This window comes from Gadus chalcogrammus, chromosome 10, assembly GCF_026213295.1.
Source record: "Gadus chalcogrammus isolate NIFS_2021 chromosome 10, NIFS_Gcha_1.0, whole genome shotgun sequence".
Lineage (NCBI taxonomy): Eukaryota > Metazoa > Chordata > Actinopteri > Gadiformes > Gadidae > Gadus > Gadus chalcogrammus.
The window spans coordinates 9,015,778-9,035,777 of NC_079421.1; the positions used below are offsets into that span (position 1 = coordinate 9,015,778).

Below are 20,000 nucleotides of genomic sequence, written 5' to 3' on the forward strand. Positions count from 1 at the left end.
AGGGAACGAGTGTATAGGGAACGATTTCGAACACAGCTGACACGATGAAGAGGGCAAAACGGAGTGCAGTATGGAGCCACTTTAAGTTGGTTAATGACGACAAAGACGCCAAATGCACAATATGTGGAAGTATTTTGACAAATGTACTTATTGTAAGTCGCTTTGGATAAAAGCGTCTGCTAAATGCCCTAAATGTAAATGTATTTTAAAGTACAACAACTAAACGACTTCGTTGAATTACCACCTAAATGTGTCACATTCAGAAGGAAATTCAGCTTCTCAGAAGAATTGCCGCTTATCAATTAATCGATCATCGATCGATAAGATGAAACAACTATCGATTAATGAATTACTCGATAATTTGCATCCCTAGCTGCAGCCCTTCGAGCCTGTCGGTACCCTGCAACCGAGTCAGGAGTCCTCCAGGATATCATATCCCGGAAGGCCTCCTTCTTCAGTCGGACGGCTTCCCTGACCACCGGTGTCCACCACGGTGTCCGAGGGTTACCGCCCCTTGAGGAGCCTAAGACCCTGAGGCCACAGCTAGCCACCGCAGCTTCAGCAATGGAGGCTTTGAACACCGCCCACTCCGGCTCAATGCCCCCAACCTCCACAGGAATGCCAGAAAAGCTCCGCCGGAGGTGTGAGTTGAAGATACCTAGGACGGGGGCCTCCTCCAGACGTTCCCAGTTCACCCGCACTACTCGTTTGGGCTTACCAGGTCTATCCGGAAATTTCCCCCATTCCCTGATCCAACTCACAACCAGATGTTGGTCGGTTGACAGTTCCGCCCCTCTCTTTACCCGAGTGTCCAAAACATGCGGCCTCAGATCAGATGACACGATCACGAAATCGATCATCGATCTTCGGCCTAGGGTACTCTGGTACCAGGTACACTTATGAGCACCCTTATGTTCGAACATGGTGTTTGTTATGGATAATCCATGACTAGCACAGAAGTCCAATAACAAACGACCGCTCGGGTTTAGATCAGGGAGGCCGTTCCTCCCCACCACGCCTCTCCAGGTGTCTCCATCGTTGCCCACGTGGGCGTTGAAGTCTCCCAGCAGAACTACGGAGTCCCCTACTGGAGCCCCATACAGGACTCCATTCAGGGTCTCCAAGAAGGCCGAGTACTCTGAGCTGCTGTTTGGTGCATACGCACAAACAACAGTCAAAGTTTTCCCCCCTACAACCCTTAGGCGCAGGGAGGCGACCCTCTCGTCTACCGGGGTAAACTCCAACACCGCGGCGCTCAGCCGGGGATTTATGAGTATCCCCACACCCGCCCGGCGCCTCACGCCCTCGGCAACTCCGGAGAAGAATAGAGTCCAACCCTTATCCAGGAGTACGGTACCAGAGCTGAGACTGTGCGTGGAGGTAAGCCCCACCAGATCTAACTGATAGCGCTCCACCTCCCTCACAAGCTCCGGTTCCTTTCCCCACAGCGAGGTGACGTTCCACGTCCCCAGAGCCAGCTTCTGCCGCCCGGGTCTGGTCCGTCGAGACCCCTGACCTTCGCTGCCACCCATGTGGCTGCGCACCCGACCCCAACGGGTCTTCCCACAGGTGGTGGGCCCATGGGATGAAGAGAGGGGGGGTGCCACGTAGTTTGTTCGGGCTGTGCCCGACCGGGCTCCGTGGCAAACCCGGCCACCAGGCGCTCGCCATCGAGCCCTCCGTCTGGGCCTGGCTCCAGATGGGGGCCCCGGGCTTCCTCCGGGCCGGGTCACATCTCCTCTTTTTTCGTTCTTCATTGGAGTTTTTTGAACCATTCTTAGTCTGGCCCCTCACCTGAGACCACTCTGCCATGAGAGACCCTACCAGGAGCACAAGGCTCCAGACAACACAGCTCTCAGGTTCACAGGGACACGCAAACCTCTCCACCACGATAAGGTGACGGTTCCAGGAGAGGTAAATGTATGCGTTAACATTAAATGAATATTAACTGTATCTATCAGATTGATTCATATCTCATCAAATCGCACCGGATTGTTAGAACATTGAATCGAATCACATCTCGAATCGTTCCATATTAAAATGTATCGTCCCTGAATCGTATCGTAGCACATGTATCTAGATACGTATCGGATCGTCCTATAAAGGATAGATACACTACAAAAAGGAATCAACCATGACATTTTATCGATAACTTGTTTGGTTTTAAACCATCAGTGGATGGTTAATCTTTCTATCTTCCTGGGGGTTTTAGGGCTGCAGCAGGAGTGGTTGAGGTGGTGGAGGGATGGGCTCTGTGATGGCAGCGGCCTAAATGATCTTGAAAAAGAAAACTTAGCAAATAACAAATAAGAAGGAATTATATGGTAGAACTGGGGTATATGGCCACATGTTATGTACAATATATAATAACAGATAGATGCAGAGCCCGTGGCCGGGCTGCGAAGTCCGCGGAGCCCCCGGCGTGATTATTAAACACTGACATTTGTGGTTTTCAATCCTGTTGCATCTTTTCGCCTGCCATCTTGGCTTTTCTTGATTTTCCATTTTCTCGCAAGGTATTGTGGGGGCAAGTCACAGCGGGTGCGTTCTCAGTTTCTTTGAGTGTGCCCATCGAAAATCTAAATTTTGAGGGGATGTTAGCCCTCCCCCTTACCCTACCTTTAAATGGGTTTCGGATATGGCTTCACGACGTGTGAACGCGCAACAGTGAGGGGTAGGGCTGTGATTTTCCTATGAGCAATGAAAACGGACTGAGCCTTGGCCTGGTTGTGAAACCCCCTATCCCACTGGAGGGTTTGCATTCATCTTGTTGCTTGTTAATGATGAAAAAGAGAGTCATATTGTTAATGATCATGTTTTAAATCATTAATGCAATGTTCATTGAGAGACAGACCTGATTATTAGGGGTCCAAGCCAACTGGTTGGATCCCTATTGTTTTTGTAAGGATTCTTCTTCTTTTTATACTTCCCGCGCTAAAAGTGGGCCCACAGCCCAAACCGTAAATGGTGCGGACATGCCAATAGCATGACTAGATCCAGGTCCGGCACCGCTACTCAGATAACAAAATCCAGACACGCCGGTCCCTAGGTGGCGCTATACCAAGGAATACGCGTTTGGGGCTATAACTCCCACACCGAACCTCCCAGAGTCCAAAACGTTATACACACAGATTCACTGGAGTCTGCTGCATCTTTTGGCATAGTCCACGCCCATTTGCGTCTATAATTTTTTTTCACAAAATTGAAAAAAACGCTTAACTGCCTTTTCCCTACTCCTCCCACATTTTTGACCAATCGACACCAAAATTTGCACACGACATCTTCAGACACACACGAAAATAAATCTTTAAAAACTATTTTGACTCGACCGTCGATGACGAAACGGTACCATTTTGAATATTTGTTTGTTAGCTACGTTAAACATGGAAAATCATTAATCCCCAAAAATCCAAAATTAGACATCGGATCGAGTTCAAATTTTACACACATGTCGGTGCTACCCTTAATGGCGTTCGATACAAAATTCGGAAAATGTCACCATTTGCCAGGCAACGGACAACTGATTACGTAAGGGTTGTCCGTTGCCGGGCAGGTTTCAAAAAACATTCGCGCTCATGTTGCCAAAGACGAAATAACATAATACAGATAACGGATCGCTAGATAACACTTGTTTTTACTTTATATTTGTATTGTATTTAATTGTTTAATTAAATTTAGCTAGTAAACTGAGTGTTTAAAGCGGGTTTCAAAAAACATTCGCGCTCATGTTGCCAAAACATAATACAGAAAACGGATCGCTAGATAACACTTGTTTTTACTTTATATTTGTATTGTATTTAATTGTTTGATCAAATTTAGCAAGTAAACTGAGTGTTTAAAGCAGGTCAAGGACGAAATAGCACAATACAGATAACGGACAAGTGCGAATGAACGAGCTTGAAGGTTCGCGAATGTTCGTGAACCTTTCACGTCATTCGACGCGATCGTCTGTTGCCAGGCAGGTTTGGAATGGATTACGTATGGATGACGCGCCCGGTACAAATTTGGCAGCCGGTACAAATTTGGCATGACACCGCCATAAACGAAGAAATTGTTCATCTCCTAACTAGCCAAAGGAATGTTCTGAAAACGCGTTTGGGGATATATCTCCCACACCGAACCTCCCACAGTCAAAACCTTTATATCCGGCCCCGACGCGCAGCGGAGGGCCGGCGACCAAGGGCGTCAGTTTGTTTTTAGAAGTGGTGGGGACAATAACCATAAGCTTGAGTGTGGTCTGAAAAGTGCTGGGTACCCTTATGTAAGCTATTCATCCATTCAACGCTGCATTACAATATGCTCTACAGTGTATTGTCAGGTGTTGAAATTATTCGAATATTCGAATACTGGTTCGGAAAATTATTATTTGAAGCTTAAATCAGTATTCGGAGCTGCGTTATTTTTTTTTTCCACGTAGGTGACTTTACCAGAGCGAGGGAGGCAAACTATAAGCGTCAGCGACACCAAGCAGAGAAGCGAGAGAGGTGGAGGAAGAATAGATATCTTGTTTCCCTTTACTTTATAACACAACATTAGCGGGATCTCTGGAGGAAAAGTAATACTTAAAACCTTAGCTTAGTTGTTTGTTTACGTTCGCTGTACAGCGCCGCGCCAATCAACTGTGACTGGCTTGTTGCAGAGCGTGAGCGTCTTGGGAATACCCGGTCAATATATTGGATATAATATGGACACATAAGACAATCAATATTCGGTATTTGTTATGGATTTATTGTACAAATTCCCTGAAACGATGCATGTTCCAGGAGTAATTGAAAAGCTCCCGTAAGGGCTGAGATGACAGAGAACAGCTGATTTGGAACGGAGCAACAGCTGTTCGCTTTCACGGGGAAAAACTAAGGAACTTCAACCTACTTAGGCCTACTAATTAACGTTCAAAAAGCTATTAAATCTTCAACAAAATATGCAGATACTGTCAAAATCGGTTCCAGGGAGTATATAAGGATTATTAATGTTGTTTTTGATGGTGTTTTTTTCTGGAACGAGTATTCGAATATTCGCTCGGAAAAACCAACGAGTATTCGAAGCCTGAAAAATGGCATTCGGGCCAGCCCTATGAAGATCCTATTCGAACAATAAAAGTTGAAAACCACAGTTTGTGTTTTGGCTTGTTTTGCAAAACAGCGTTGGAAACACCAGGGTATTGGCTCGGGATATGTAGGCCTAATACTAATACACACAGGACAAAGAACAGTGTTGGCAATTTAACACTTATCTTGACATCAACAGAGTTTACCAGACAAACAATGCCAGACTGTAAAGGGGTTACGAAATGAAACGAGGTACTGAGCATCAGCCTTTTGAAGACGCGCAAGGGCTGCTGGTAGCATAATGTTATGCTGCATTAAAAAAAGAAAAATACAAGCACCCAGAGGAGAATTGCATCTGCCAAATCCTGACCACCAGTAAACACTTGCGAAGGACCAATGTAGACTTCACTCGTTACAACATCATAAGAAAATTGTCCGCAAATAAAATCCCCTTCAGTTTAGGATAATCACACAGGTTATGCGAGAACATATTTATGTCAGGATAGGCCTACCAGGCTCCAAGTCGTCACATATCTCAATCAGACAAAACCAACTATAACCACATTGGCATAGCAATCGCACCGTGTGTAGCTGCTACTAGCTGCAATCTATATATACAACGCATACTAACTGGAGCACCAACCAGAATCAGATCAAAATCGCTTGGGACCGTGGGTAACGTTTGGCCAGGTCATCACGATTCACGAGCAAACAGAACCAGCAGCAAAGTTTACGTAAACCAATTTCTTACCTTATGTGGCCCTCCACATGCAGGCTAGATGACGTATCCATATCGATATCCAGTGTCACAAACATGCTTTTTATAGGAAGCGAAAGGACCGGCTATTTTCTGAATAAAAATGTCAATTTTGTCTGTCTGTCTTGAAACTTCTCCAGTGCGTTCACCCCAAAATACAACGGGACGACAAGATCCCATACAAAGTGAACGTATAGACGCGTATCGGGCGAATATTTTTGATTTGTCGCGCCACACTTTCGCTGTGCACAGGCAAGCGCGTTCACGAGGATTTGTGGCGCGAAAAATTTCAACTTTGACACGAATTTCGCGTGATGACAGCCAATCAGCGTTCAACAGCGTGGCCACTGAGTGACATGTGTAACGTAACAGCCAATCAGCGTTCAACCGTCAAACTCAGCGCAGTGCAGTCCGGGGTGTACTGCAGCATGGAGGAGAAAGTGATTGTTGCCGTTTGCGACTCTCGGAGCTCTATATATAATAGTATATAATATAATATAATTGTATATATAATATCACGGCCAAAAGCTCTGTGTGCCTCCGGATGGCCGTAGCGCAGGGAGCTCATAGGGATTGGGCTTCTCGGGAGTCGGGGTTTGTTTACCGGCGTTGCCATGGGTTCCGGTCTTGTGTGTTCCAACGGTTTTTTAGGTAGGCCTATCTAATAAATGATGTCTTCAAGCGCGCCTATCGCATGATTTTAGACTCGACGATTTCGGTTGAGTATGTGGGGATTTTTAATTTATTTTTATTTATTTTTACACATTTTTAAAAGTGGTGGGGACAAAATTCGTTTTTCTAATAGTGGGGGGGACATGTCCCCCCCGTAATCGACGCCTATGCCGGCGACCCCCTTCACAGTGGTATAATGAGCACATGCCACTGACTGAAGTGATCTATTGCTTTTATACAACGGTTACTGTTATGGCGAAACGAAAGTCATAGACACACTACATTTAAAAAGAAACCAAGAAAGTCAAAGTAGCCGTTTTATAAAGACTACCAAAAAGTAGTCCCTCCTGCTCCTGGCTGCCTTCAAAATGCACGACGGTCGCTATGCAACACACTTTAGCGTCCCTCCGAGAGAACGGTTGTACCGGTTTCCACTTCAAGGCGCGGAGTGATACTTTCACAAAATGATCGGGCGTCATAGCAGTTATGTATACGCTCATTATACAACAGTTAGGAACCAATCAGATCGCTGGATTTAGGCCCCCCGTTGTATAAATATCTTTATATTGAATGATAATGTAATCAAGCAAGTTTAAATTTTGTTTTTACCATATTTTTATTTTTATTATTTATGGACCTCAAATAATTGGACTCAACATATGTTTGATACTCGCCTCTTTCACCTCTCGTATTTTCAGCACATCTAGTTACGGAACTAAATTAAAAAACCTGTTGTATTTTAGCTTTATTGCCAATTGCACTGTTCTGTTCTGTTCTAGGCTCTGTATAGACCTGCTTGAGAAAACGGATTCGGACACGTTTTGGGGAGAGGAGGAATGCCCTCGAGTTTCGCTGGGTTCTTCTGATCAGACACGAGGTGGTTCACATGCTCAATCTAGGGGATTTACAACTTTAAAACATTTTGATTATGATACAGTTTCAAATAAATCACGAAAGGAATCCCGATTAAGGTTAGGAAAAAAATAAAATAAAAGCATAATGGCCATGGTTTGGCTAGACGCTTAAACTACATAGTAGAGCACAGCGCGTCCCCGAGAGGACAGTGTGCGCGCGCCAGTGCGCGCTCCCGGTGGTTAGCTAATGCTAGCTCAGTGCGAACGGAAACAAGGAGAGAAAAGACTGCGAGGAGAAGATGGCGGATCCAGTGGGTTGCGCTTTGTAAAGACGGCTGCAACCCTTCGATTTCGTCGACCAACGTCGTGAAAGGACTAGCGAATATCGAACTAAATACCATCCGAAGATTGAATTGAGGACTTATTGGCCTCGAGTCGAGGGACTGTCGATGTGTGGACCTCTGGTGTAGCGATGTCCGGCTAGCAGAACGGCTGCTCCGATCGGATGACTTTACGTTTTATTTCGATTAGTTTTGGATTACCGTCTGATTAACCACACTTTTCACACTGGTCGTGTTGGTTTCGTTAAGTTACTCCGCTGGTAGAGAACGTGTTTTTTTCACTGTTGGCTTCGACGACACCTCTCGGGAGGCACGTTAGATCAGCACTATCTCCTCGATAAATCGGCAATTAATCTGACTTTGTATGTTCTTTATATTATACTGATTCTAATCGAAATTGCCGTAATAATTGGTGGGGATTATGGCGAGTAGCAGCGGCTCCAAAGCCGAGTTTATAGTCGGAGGAAAATACAAGCTGGTCCGGAAGATCGGGTCGGGGTCGTTCGGAGATATCTACCTGGCCATCAATATCACCAACGGAGAGGTAACCCACTGCTCCATGTCTTTGTTATACTGATATTCGAGGCAGATCGGTCTTTATGGGTTTTAGAGCATTCTATAAGGCTACTTAGCGTTAAGTATGGCGTGGTGCTGGAAGGCCTCGACCCCACGTCCATCTCTTGATCGCCTTAATTCAATAGTTACTAAATGTATTCCACTGTGCCCTTGATAATGTCCCCGAATCGAACCTATGTGGGTTTTCAAAGTAATCCAGATCCTGATTTGAGCATGAGCCCCTACGACAGAGCCGTCTGAAACCTGGTCAGCTGTGTTGAGATGCAGTATTTCTTTCAGGAGGTAGCAGTCAAATTGGAATCGCAGAAAGCCAGACATCCACAGCTACTATACGAAAGTAAACTTTACAAGATCCTACAAGGAGGCATCGGCATTCCCCACATCAGGTAAGGTTATATCAGTGATTGTGTTCTGGGTGGCGGTGGTAAAATGCGCATTGACGTCGAGCCTTAATCAGGTTCTTTACGACTAAAGCCGTCGGGTCCACAGCCCTAACCAGTTTATCTGCTGTCCACCGTAGGACTGCTACAGAGACAGAACGCTGTTTAAACATACCATGTTTGTGAAGGCCTATGCTTAACGAACCGTACCTATTTTAAATGTATGATAGCGAATGAAGAAGTAGAGAGCTGGAAATGGCCGCTCCTCTTTTGTTGTGCTGCTCCAACATGTCTTCCACTCCCTGTTAGAAAATGGCGGCCGAGCAGAAAGCAGCAGCCTAACCTTGGCTACTGTCGGGCTGGGTGTTGGCTCGGCCTGACCGATACGCACTTGTGTGTCAACTGTCAAATGTTTGGCAAGTTGAACCGTTTGCTCTGGAATGGAGCACGGTTGTATTGGAACAAATGGAAGATTGTCTTCAAATGTCTGCGTTACGTTTGTTGCTAGCGTGTAAGCAAAGGTCCTTTCAAAACCCTAATAAACGCATATATATTAGTGTAGTTAATAGTTGATAATTTGCTATTTGTTACAAAGGAATAAGTTGGGACCTATTGCCAAATGGTCAACCCATTAAATGTAGGTACCACACGGCAGCCTGGTTCGAACACTAAACGTTGAATTCCGATTCACAAGAACATTGTATTTGTTTCGTGAGGTAGGGAGGGGTGCTGATGGACTGTTGCAGGCAGGTGAAAAGTAAAATGCACAGGGCTTTGAACTGCCATAGATCATCCTAGTTTGCCAAATGGTTTTTACAGTGGGTTTCAAGTCCTATTAACCTGGGTTTTAGGTCAAAATAAAAGACAACCTGTTATTACTTTGTATAGGCTCCTTGTGGGAGTAAGCTAAATTGGTGGCCTCAGTAATTATAGTCAAACATTCTGTCGGTCTTCCCACCCTGCTGAATATTTCTGTTCCCTCAAATGCACACACACCCTGACTATTGGCAGCCAGCCCAATGGCTGCTGGCTGGAACTTGATCGCCTGTGCGTTCAACAACTAGGACATAGTGTCTAGTAACCCCTGTTGGCAAATGAGATCTGTAGCCTATAGTTGGGTTTAGGGGTGCACTTGTCTTGCAGTCAGCCCCCAAAATAATTGCACCAATCTACCTTCATGTGGGTACTAGCCTCACTCTGCTTGCTTCATGTTTTTGGTGTTTGATATTTGTATTATTCTAAACAATGGCTAATGCAGAAGTCTGCTACTCTTTTTCTAATTTACTGTTCTACAAACTGTTTTAATTAAAGAGCAATGCATTTTATTAACTCCCCAAATACGACTTGCTCAATTTTAATTGTGTATATTTAGAATCTCCTATTCATACTTTGGAAACTAAACTATTAGTTTGTTAACGAGGTTGATGTTTTGGTTTTATAAAACACATTTTCTGCAGTCATTGCAAACACTGAAGAAAGCACAGACAACCTCCTCAAGTAAACCAATCCCACTGCAATGGGCCCATTGGTAGAACCTGTTTAACCTGCTCAGCCTGATGCTCCTTCCTCACCCTTCACCCACTTTGCTGCAACAGTGATTCATAGGATGAAAAAGCTGTGCAGGGAGTGAACTGATATACACGGCTGATTCATTCTTAGTGGGTTGCAGAGGTAAAATAATTAGTTTTACTTTGATATCTTTGGTCACTTGCGTCTCAATTCCTTGTTAAAGGTCATTAGATAAAAATAGCAAAACATAATTGAGTGCAAAACATTGAACAACTTGGTTCCATGATTGCAATTCCCACCAAAAAGTCTGGTTGAACCTGAAACAGCAGCCATCTGGTTTCTAAACGGCCAAGAGACGTAAAGGGCCAGGCTAAGAGGCTGAGGGGTCTGTGTAGAGGAATGGTTCTGTGCATGCACCTGAAGGTCTGATATTCATCACACACTCTGCAGAAATACAAAAACAAGATCATGTTTGGTTTACTAGATCGGGTCGGCTTAGCTCAGGAGGTAGAGCAATTGTATTGTAACAACTGTTGCTAGTTCGATCCCCAGCTCCTCCTAGCTGAGTGTTGATGTGTCCCTGAGCAAGACACTTAACCCACTGCTCCTGACGAGCTGACTGTCACCTTGCATGGTTGACTCTGCCGTCGGTGTGTCAATGTGTGTATTAACTGATGTAAGTCGCTGTGGATAGAAGCGTCTGCTAAATGTAAATGTACTAGATGGGGAACTATCCCCCCCCCCCCCCCCCCCCGGGTTTGGTTTAGACCGTGATGGTTGTCACTGTTCGGCTCGTACCGCGGGGGGGAATAACTCTATATAGCGTTACATTATAGCTATCCGTCAAGCCCAACCAAATAAAAAAAATCAACACCTGTTTTGTGTGCTGTCATCTGCGTCTTTAGGCTGTTAATCCATTGTTTATCAACTGTCTCCAATATTATGGTTGGATTTAGCCTGCATGTTCCTTCCTCAGGTGATCAGTTGAATTAACTGGTTGCGTAGCTTCACATTTTTTAACACTTTAGACGCTGCTGTGAGATTTTGATCAGTTGGAATCTTGCAATGACTATAAGTAGTCTGACACAAGGTTTATTTGAACCTTTCCTTTGAGCGTGATTTATGCATCTGCTGGTCCGAGCAGTTACCATAAATATATACTAGATCTTCAAATAAAGTCCACTGGTAATTTGCAATGTTTTCGTCCAATCGCCTAACTGCATAATTTGCTGTAGAAAAAAATGTATTAATGTAATTTTATCCTGAATAATCTGGGATTTCAACACCTTGTTTGGGTTAGAATTGTGTTCATCCTCCAGGTAAAGCCATCAGAGGGCTGACCATATACTCTTGTGATTTTCTTTTCAGGTGGTATGGACAGGAGAAGGACTACAATGTTCTAGTCATGGACCTGCTAGGACCCAGTCTGGAAGACCTGTTCAACTTCTGCTCCCGGCGCTTCACCATGAAGACCGTCCTCATGTTGGCCGATCAGGTACAAGGCTTTACTTTTTTTCCTATTTTTTTTTTTTTTGTCATTTATTCATAAACCTGGGTTTAACCATTGACATTTAAAGAAAATAAAGGCCACATGCACCATAACAAGTAGAAGGAAAGACTAAGCTTAAGATCTAAGCACAATCATTTATCATTTTATTCGATCAAGTTAAATGCCAAACATTTAATAATTACAGAAATGTAGAATCACAGTTTCGGGGCACAAGCCTGCTTACATTTATCATTTGGATGCACGGTAAATCAGTGCCAGGATTATTTGTAGGTAATTGAGGTGTTATCGCTAGAAATGGAGCTATGCAATGACAATATTTTACAATTTATGAAGGATTGAATAAAGGGCAGTGACCAAATATGCTAGGGTGCCCACAGATTAAAAAGGTAGGTGCACCAATGCCACCAATATAAAATGTTAGCTGTGGGCCCAGAGTTTCGGTGCTCCACTTATTCTGAATGTGTTTCTGATTCTACCTTTTTTTTTGATAACCAGATGATCAGCAGAATCGAGTATGTGCACACAAAGAACTTCATCCACAGAGACATAAAGCCAGATAACTTCCTCATGGGCATCGGTCGACACTGTAACAAGGTAGGGCGTCACAATCTCTTGCAATTCCAAAACCATCATCTTTCCAGTGAATACATTGTTGCTTGATACATTTTACCCCTAGCTCCCAGACAATTCCGTTTACAAATCTGCAGGCTCACTTAACCGTTCACTTTTGTTTCAGTTGTATAGCAATTGAATAGTGATTAGAGCCATTAATAATGAATAATTTTGATCTATCTATTATGCATTTCAATACTGTTAAAAGATACACACTTTGTGATGTACTCCCCTCAACTTAATCATGCCCATCCTCTAAGTCAATCAGTTAAATGATGTCATGAATGGCAAAGAGAATTTAACGTTGGAAAGAGGCACACAAATGGGAAACCAAATCTTAACTCATTCGTTTTTTCATCATTAATGTCAAGTTCAATTGACCTAAACTTTATCGCTCTTTAAAATCCTTCAGCCCTTTACCATGTTGATAATGGATTGTTGTCCTAGGTAGAAGATTAAAATCATTTAAGGGTAAAAGATTTAATGCTAGGGTAAAAGGTCAAACTGTTAGAATGACTAATTATTAGGGGCCTATGAAGATATTAGAGAATTAAAGAGCTAGAAGTAAAGATGTATGCTTACGCTATTTAATAAACTCTAAATTATATCCCTGCTGGCCTTTTTCCAAAATGTTGTAAAACTATTTATTTTCTCCATTCACACAGAAGAGCCTCCTCTTTTATTTTTCCTTATTTGTTGTATGATTTGTTCAAAGATACCCTCGTTGCCTGAACATTATGAATACCCTGTAATTGTGAGCCCTTGCAGACAGGCAACATTTGGCTACGCTAAAGCAAGTCCTTAATGAACATTAGCTGCAACCCTCTTTACTTGATCACACTGATATTAAATATATTGGTGTAGTAATCTTTGATGAATCCCAAGCTATATTTTGGAAGTGTACTTTCAGCTGAATTGTATTGGATTCATATCCATATTTGGAGACAGACGAAACGAGTGACATAGCAATTTTTTGGAGTAGTTTAAAAAAACAAGATCTATGCCTTGGTGCCTCATAAAGTTTGTGCTGGGCAAGCACATAGTTGGTGGTGTTCAGAGTTCTGCCCGAGCTTTTCACTTACAAACTGTTAACTTCTTTACTTTACTGCCTTGCTCTATTACGCTGGAACGGAAGGAGAGAGATTACCCATCTGCTATTTTAAGCCTTATGAAAAACAATGAATATTCAGTGTTCTCATGTCTCTCCAGAATGATTTGGTGGTTTTATGAAACACCAGGGGTCTCATTTATAAAACTGTGCGTGGGATCGCTACTAAAAGTGTACGTACGCCCAAAAGCCAAGTTTTGCGTGCGCCAAAAAATATTCAGATTTATAAAACCCTGCGTACGCACACCGTACGCAATCTTTTCTTTATAAATCAGACTGCCTACAAGTGTGCGCAGCTGAATCAGCTTCACGTTCTGCCCTGTACACGCCCCTTTTTAACCATAAATGGTCAATGCAAATGACCTCATGAATTCGATCTGCATATAAAACGGACTCGGATGCAAGTATTATGTCTTATGGAAACAATGGCAGAAGTACTGATAAAAGCAAAAAAGCGAAATTTCACGGAGGTTAAAGTGGAGACACTTGTTGGTGAGATGGAGGCCCGAAAAGTAGTTTTGTTTGGCGGTCACAGGATTGTGATCGCCAACAACAAAAAGCAGAGTGAGTGGCAACATGTTGCTGCAGCAGTGAACTCTGTCAGTAGCACGGAGCACACAGTCCCAGAATTAAAAAAGAAGTGGTCTGACATAAAGTTACATATTTTTATGTAGCCTACCAATAAATCGTTATGGTCCCTAAAGACCCTCTCCCTCCGAATCCTGCCATTTGCATGGTCCGCCAGAAGTGGCATATGGTGCAGCATAACCACGGCGCTCACATCTGTATTTATAGGGTTACGGTAATAAGACTGACCGAGAACACCTTGGATAATCAGTTTGTAATCACCCACGTAAAATGTTCTTGAACATAACCCCTTTTTAATGCCTGATTTGTCATGAAAAGCATCAAGAGTAACGGACAACGATTTTGATGAGGAGTGTGGCTTGGTTTTCCACACTTGGGATTTAATTGACATTTGATTATGTGTTTACAGTGTCACATAAAAATATTATGTTATTGACACATGTTGGACTGATGCTTTATTCCATGCAGTCGCGCCGTCAGTGGACAGTATGGAGTGACGGGATTAAATATAGAGAATTTTTTTGATTTCTATTCTAAGGAGATGTTTCTGGAGTTATAACTGAGAAATAACGCAGTTGACTTAAATTATTCTGATTACATAGATTTAACGCATGATACGGGTTGAAATTAAATTTATGAAGGGCGATGATAGAACATAATCTTTCTTCTCACTCTACAATTCTTCGGTCTGACTTCAGTTAGCCACCACATCATCTGTGTCGCCAATTCTCCTTTTCCTCTAAACTGCGTACGCATGGGTCAGAGTTTGCTTAGGGCTGCGCACATTTTCCCGTCAAGTTGGTTTTTTATAGATCACAACCGTGGCGTGGAGTCACGTACGCCAATTTCAGCCCAGTTTGTGCGTACGCAACGGTTTTAAATGAGACCCCAGTGCTGCTCTTCTGTGTTTTTGGTACTTTACTTACTAAATAGTTTCTGATTAACAGTATTGGGATCCCCCATATACATTTTGAATGGGAAATGTGGCTGTTAAGAAAGATGATGAATGTTCGTTTGAGGAAGCTCTAAAGGAGCATACTGAAGAGCTTTAGGTTTGGGCGTAGTGTCTGATACCGCTGCCCACTTGCTCTGACTTGTCCAATTTACAAACGATGGCACATTTATTCCCTCCTTTAAATGTTTATTTCTCAATTAAGTGTGTGTGTGTGTGTGTGTGTGTGTGTGTTAATCCCATTTAGAGGTTTAACAAGGTTACCATTTTGGTAAATATGGTAAAAAAAATAATCACATCGTCTTCATATATTCGGAAAACATTAGTATTTGAAATCCTTATTTGCAAAATTATATATTTCTCTTCATAAATCACTCACCTTTAGGAACTCTAAGTCAATTTTCTACATTTGACTACAGCGCTGACATAGTTGTGCCAATAATTGAGTGTTGAATAGAGCTATGTATTTAATAATGCATGTAGATTTGTTACAAGAATATTCCTAAGGAAAGTTTCTAAGATAAGCTGGGTGTTGTGCACTTGTCATTCTTTGCAAAATTGATTTATTAAAAGCGTTATCGTATCAGGAATTTTGTGTTGACACATTGAGTGTTTTGTGTGTTTTGTAATTACAATCTTAAAGTAGAAGCCGGGTCTCCTAGGGAAAGTTCTCAGACTTTAAGTAAAGGCAGCGTGGTGGGTCAACCATCTAGTCGTTGTTGAGTCGTACGTTTAGCACCGTACGGATCCTCATGGCAAGTTCTGTATCCCTCCCAGTCACATCCTTTTTAATTGGTTTGGATCTTTAGATTCCCACTTTGACCACCAAACATCAAATTGATTGGTTGAAGACCTACTACAATCTTGATGGATTTAGTCAGGGTGTTAAACCTCAGGTCAATTGTAGATATTGTCCAGTTGTAAATCACTTTATTTTCGTCCAACACGCCTCAACTATCTTTTGACATCAATTATATCCCATACGAGGGTTAACCAGTTTCATAACTATCTTGTTATTTCCCACACAAGTCGGGGCATAGTTACATGTCTAGATGGCTGTCTCCAATAGGGCCCATCAACTATTGAATTCACAAGTTAAGATTCAGTGTTAACGCACTGCACATTCTGACGGACTTGGAGACTGAAGCGTGCTGTAGGGTTTCTGTGCTAAGATAACGTTATGTATTCAATGAGTCATGAGGGTAATTAAAGGTGTATTTACTTATCGCAATAACATTTTGTATATCCCTTAACCCCCCCGCTGCATGCTATCAGGCAAGTTAGAATTCTTAAATGTTTAAAGTCCTGGTCATGAGCACAGTTGTTAATTTTGGGTCCAACTGGATCATGTAATGCATGACCCGCCGGTTGAAATGGAGTAGATAAATGTAGGATTTGTTTGCACTATTGGCGAAAGATACAGCTATTTTATCAAATGGATGTCAATTGTTCGCCATATTTAAGGAAAGTCTCCACCACAAGAGTAGAGCTTCACAAAAATCATGCCGGTTTTACATGTGGAAATAGTCAAAGTCCTTAATTAACCTGGGTTATTTAGTTTATATATCAAACCGGCCAGGTCCTTTTTAACAGTGTAAAACGGCACGTGCAAGTGCACACATCCGCATGGTCAATTGGTGTTAACGGTTCGATCATTATTGCATGGCACCGTGTAGGCTAAGATAAATCTTTTAAACCAGGGTTGAGACAATTTTGATTGGAAAAGCGCATGAGTCAACCTCACTGGGGCAAGGAGTGCCACACTATGCCTTGTCTTGGATGGGCATCACGCTAGCTGTTCAGAACAGGTTTCAAAATCTTCAATTAAACTTTGAATAGACTTCTAGGTATTAGGGCTGTCACTTTTTCCAAAAATGAAATTCGAACGAATTTCGAATGTCCATAATTAATTCGAATACATTCGAATACATTCGACCCCCCCCCCCCCCCCATAGAACTATTAAAAAAAAAAAAAAAAAAGAAACACGACAACGACTGTTGTCGTGTTTCTTTTTATTTCTTGTGGAAATCACGTATACCTACGGAATTCATAACAGCACAGGATAAAAACACATCTTTGATAACACATTTGTAAACACAACAAGAGGAAGCTCCGACACACAAGTGCGGCTGTCTTTTACGCATTAACAATAACTGCTCGGAGCGCGATATGCGGAGCGCATGTTGTCCATGGCACACACGGCCTATATAAACGAACAATCTGTGAGGCCGACCTCCAACACGGCATGCTGCTCTTTTTATTCCTTACGGAAAGAAAATTACAAGTAGTCTCGCAGCTCTCCGTTACCGCTGCTGCTGCTTCTGTCAGCCGTGCTGTATAAGTCCCCAAACAGGCTGCCCATCGCGCCCAGCGCAGCAGCGGACTTTTCTCCCTGTCCTGTGCGATCAGTGTCGGTCTCCGTTTCAATGAGCTCGTGTGAGAGGCTTTCAGTCAAGAGATGTTTCTGTGCAGGGGAAAGGTGGACTAACCGGGAGAAGCGGGGATCCAGGAGGGCCGCTTTATTGAGGAAAAGCCACTCGCCGCTCTCTTCTTTATAGCGCATTTTTACAGTTCGAATGGAGAATTCCACTTCGAATTTCGAACTTTTCACCCCACCTTCGAACGAATATTCGAACTTCGAATAAAAAGTGACAGCCCTACTAGGTATACTACAATGTCAAAGTGCTTTTCCTTTTCTCTCTGTATATGTGGCACCATTCCCTTTATCTCACTGGTTTAGACTTAAGCTGCTGCAGCCAAGTTAACTTCCTGCTTTTCCCTGAAATTCTTCTTAAAACATGATTATATACTTTCTACCATATAAGCATGAAATGAAAAATGAAGTGATTATTTATTATTGCGTATTGCACTGTAACTACAATTTTATTTTACAGCTTATATTGCAAAATTTGGTTTAATTTTGTTCTTGGAAGACAGCATGAAGAACTAGTTTTATTTTAATGAGTAATGCAAACCAATGTATGGCGTATCTCCATATGTTCTCTGCCCTTAGTGGAGCCTGGACAGCCCTGGGCCCTCCCTGCCCCTGCTCTGCCCCATCTATCCTAACCTTCCTTTGCTCTTTTTGGAGCCGTGGTGTTGCCTGTCTGCGCTGGCCTTCTCCGGGGATGTTGTCTGCTTATTAGATCTAGAATTAGTATGAGTTGACCCTGCACTTCAGGTATATTGGGCAAACTTAAACTTTGCATACATGAAACAAGGATAGTCCTCGTCTTAGAACAGGTTTTCTGCCCAAAGACGCTGCACACAGCGGGAACATCATACCTGTGCCTCAATGACTGGAGTCAAAACTACATTTTGTTGAAATTATGACAAATAATTTGCCCATTAAGCATGCGGCCAAAACCGAAGTGCTAGTTTGACCCATACTAAATCTGTTGAAGGTGGTTAGAGCCTGTGTGTTGTTGACCCTACCCCTCTACTGTCTGCCCTAGTGTTTAGACTCTTCAGTGGGGAAGAGGAAACGAAGCTTGGCTGTTAGCTCTGCTCAGGATCCATCTTTCTCAGGATTAAACCAGGTGTGACCTTTTACCATAACACTAGTATCACTACACCAGTTGACGCTTCACTCCCATACAGTACTGTATAGTAGCGAAATTTGAGGGCCACTCGCACCATGACCTCAGCCGTGCTTACACATTACCAGAATATTCTGTATGGTAATGAGCAGAAAGGATATCTTTCCATTTCTATCCCGAACCATCTGGAATCTAGAGATAAGCCTGTTTCAAACTCTCTCCCTTTTAAAAACATCAGTTAAGTATTACTAGCCCAAAACAAGAACCACTCTTGATATAACTTTGGTCTCAGCTGATATACAAGATATTGTATTATTTAGACAAATAACAGATCTAATTTCGGTTTCTTTGAAGGTAACTAAATCAATGACATAAAGTCATGTATTTGTATGGGGTAATTTTGACCTAAATATCGTATTTCGTAAGGTAATATATTTTTTACTTTTTACCTGGAGTTTTTATATAACGTACCCTGACCATACCCCACATCCACTGTGAGACGGGCAGGGAAGTAGGCCTAATGTTTTTTATGCTCCGTTAATGTACTGCTTATAAAAACTCAGCCCCTCTGTAAGATAAATGGAGCAGAGAAAATCACGATTTAATGATAAATTGGCTCCCTGCACAGTTCTCATGGTTTGTTAACGTTGTCCCTGGTCAACATCCATAGTTAAAACCAGAACAGGATCTGAGCCATGGCGCATTTATTCAGCTGTGGAAAAGTGTACTACCAATAGGGCAGAAGTGACATACATGATAGGAGGTATGTGTTTGTGTATATGTGTAAAATACCAAATATCTTACAATTCTATAGCTAACCAACAACTAAAAATAGTGGATCGAATATACATTTAGGCATAATCCACATCTTGTATTACGTTTTGTTTATAAATGTATGTAAAAATGCTCCACTGTCCATCAATATTTCTAAGTTGTGTTGTTTTGAAGTGCTTTTTGTTACTTTTTCACAACCAAGCAGTAGGTTAAAAACCTTGACTCATTCACACTGCTTGGTTCTTTTATTCTTCTTGGCGTGTAGCTGCCATCTGCGCATGTTAAGCCTGGGTAGCGAGTGTCCATTTCCTTTACGATAGGGTAGCCTCATGCTTATTATGCATCATTTGTCAAATATCTAGTGGAGATTTGTACCCAATAAAAATACCTTCACCACCCAACAATATATCAACAAGCTACGTTGGTTGCGTGCTATAATCCAAACTATTCCGCGTTTGAAACCAAAAAATCTGAATTATTTTTTCAATGCTCCCGAAATTCTTCTTAGCTTGAATACACCATCAAATGCACATATTGTCAAAAGCTTGACCTTGAATATAACTTTTTCTTCCTGAAATACGAGGCGCGTGGGGGGACGCGTTACAGCAACGTTACGGCTGCGGCACGTCTTGGCCGCGGTCACCGCAGCAGATAGGTTCCACTCTAATCAATGAGACCATTTCCATCGGGCGCCGATGCGGAACGTCTCAGCAATGTCCCAGGAACGGCTCGCCGTGCCGCAGCGCTATCATTCCATAGCATTTCTATTTTTGCCGCAA

General features: G+C 42.7%; 1 protein-coding gene across 7 annotated transcripts in view; it reads left to right on the forward strand.

The window, feature by feature from the left end:
- The first annotated feature begins 7,532 nt into the window (after positions 1-7,532).
- Positions 7,533-20,000, forward strand: part of csnk1a1 (casein kinase 1, alpha 1) — a 29,569-nt gene continuing 17,101 nt past the window's right edge. For 2 of the 7 annotated variants that reach the window (XM_056600888.1, XM_056600885.1), the window contains exons 1-5: positions 7,548-8,216; positions 8,528-8,634; positions 11,506-11,632; positions 12,143-12,241; positions 18,364-18,447. In XM_056600888.1, coding sequence (XP_056456863.1) covers positions 8,094-8,216; positions 8,528-8,634; positions 11,506-11,632; positions 12,143-12,241; positions 18,364-18,447 — 540 coding nt within the window. In that variant the 5' untranslated portion in view covers positions 7,548-8,093. Of the gene's footprint in view, positions 8,217-8,527; positions 8,635-11,505; positions 11,633-12,142; positions 12,242-18,363; positions 18,448-20,000 lie in introns of all 7 variants that reach the window. The other 5 variants (XM_056600887.1, XM_056600886.1, XM_056600891.1 and 2 more) reach the window with 5 other exon arrangements.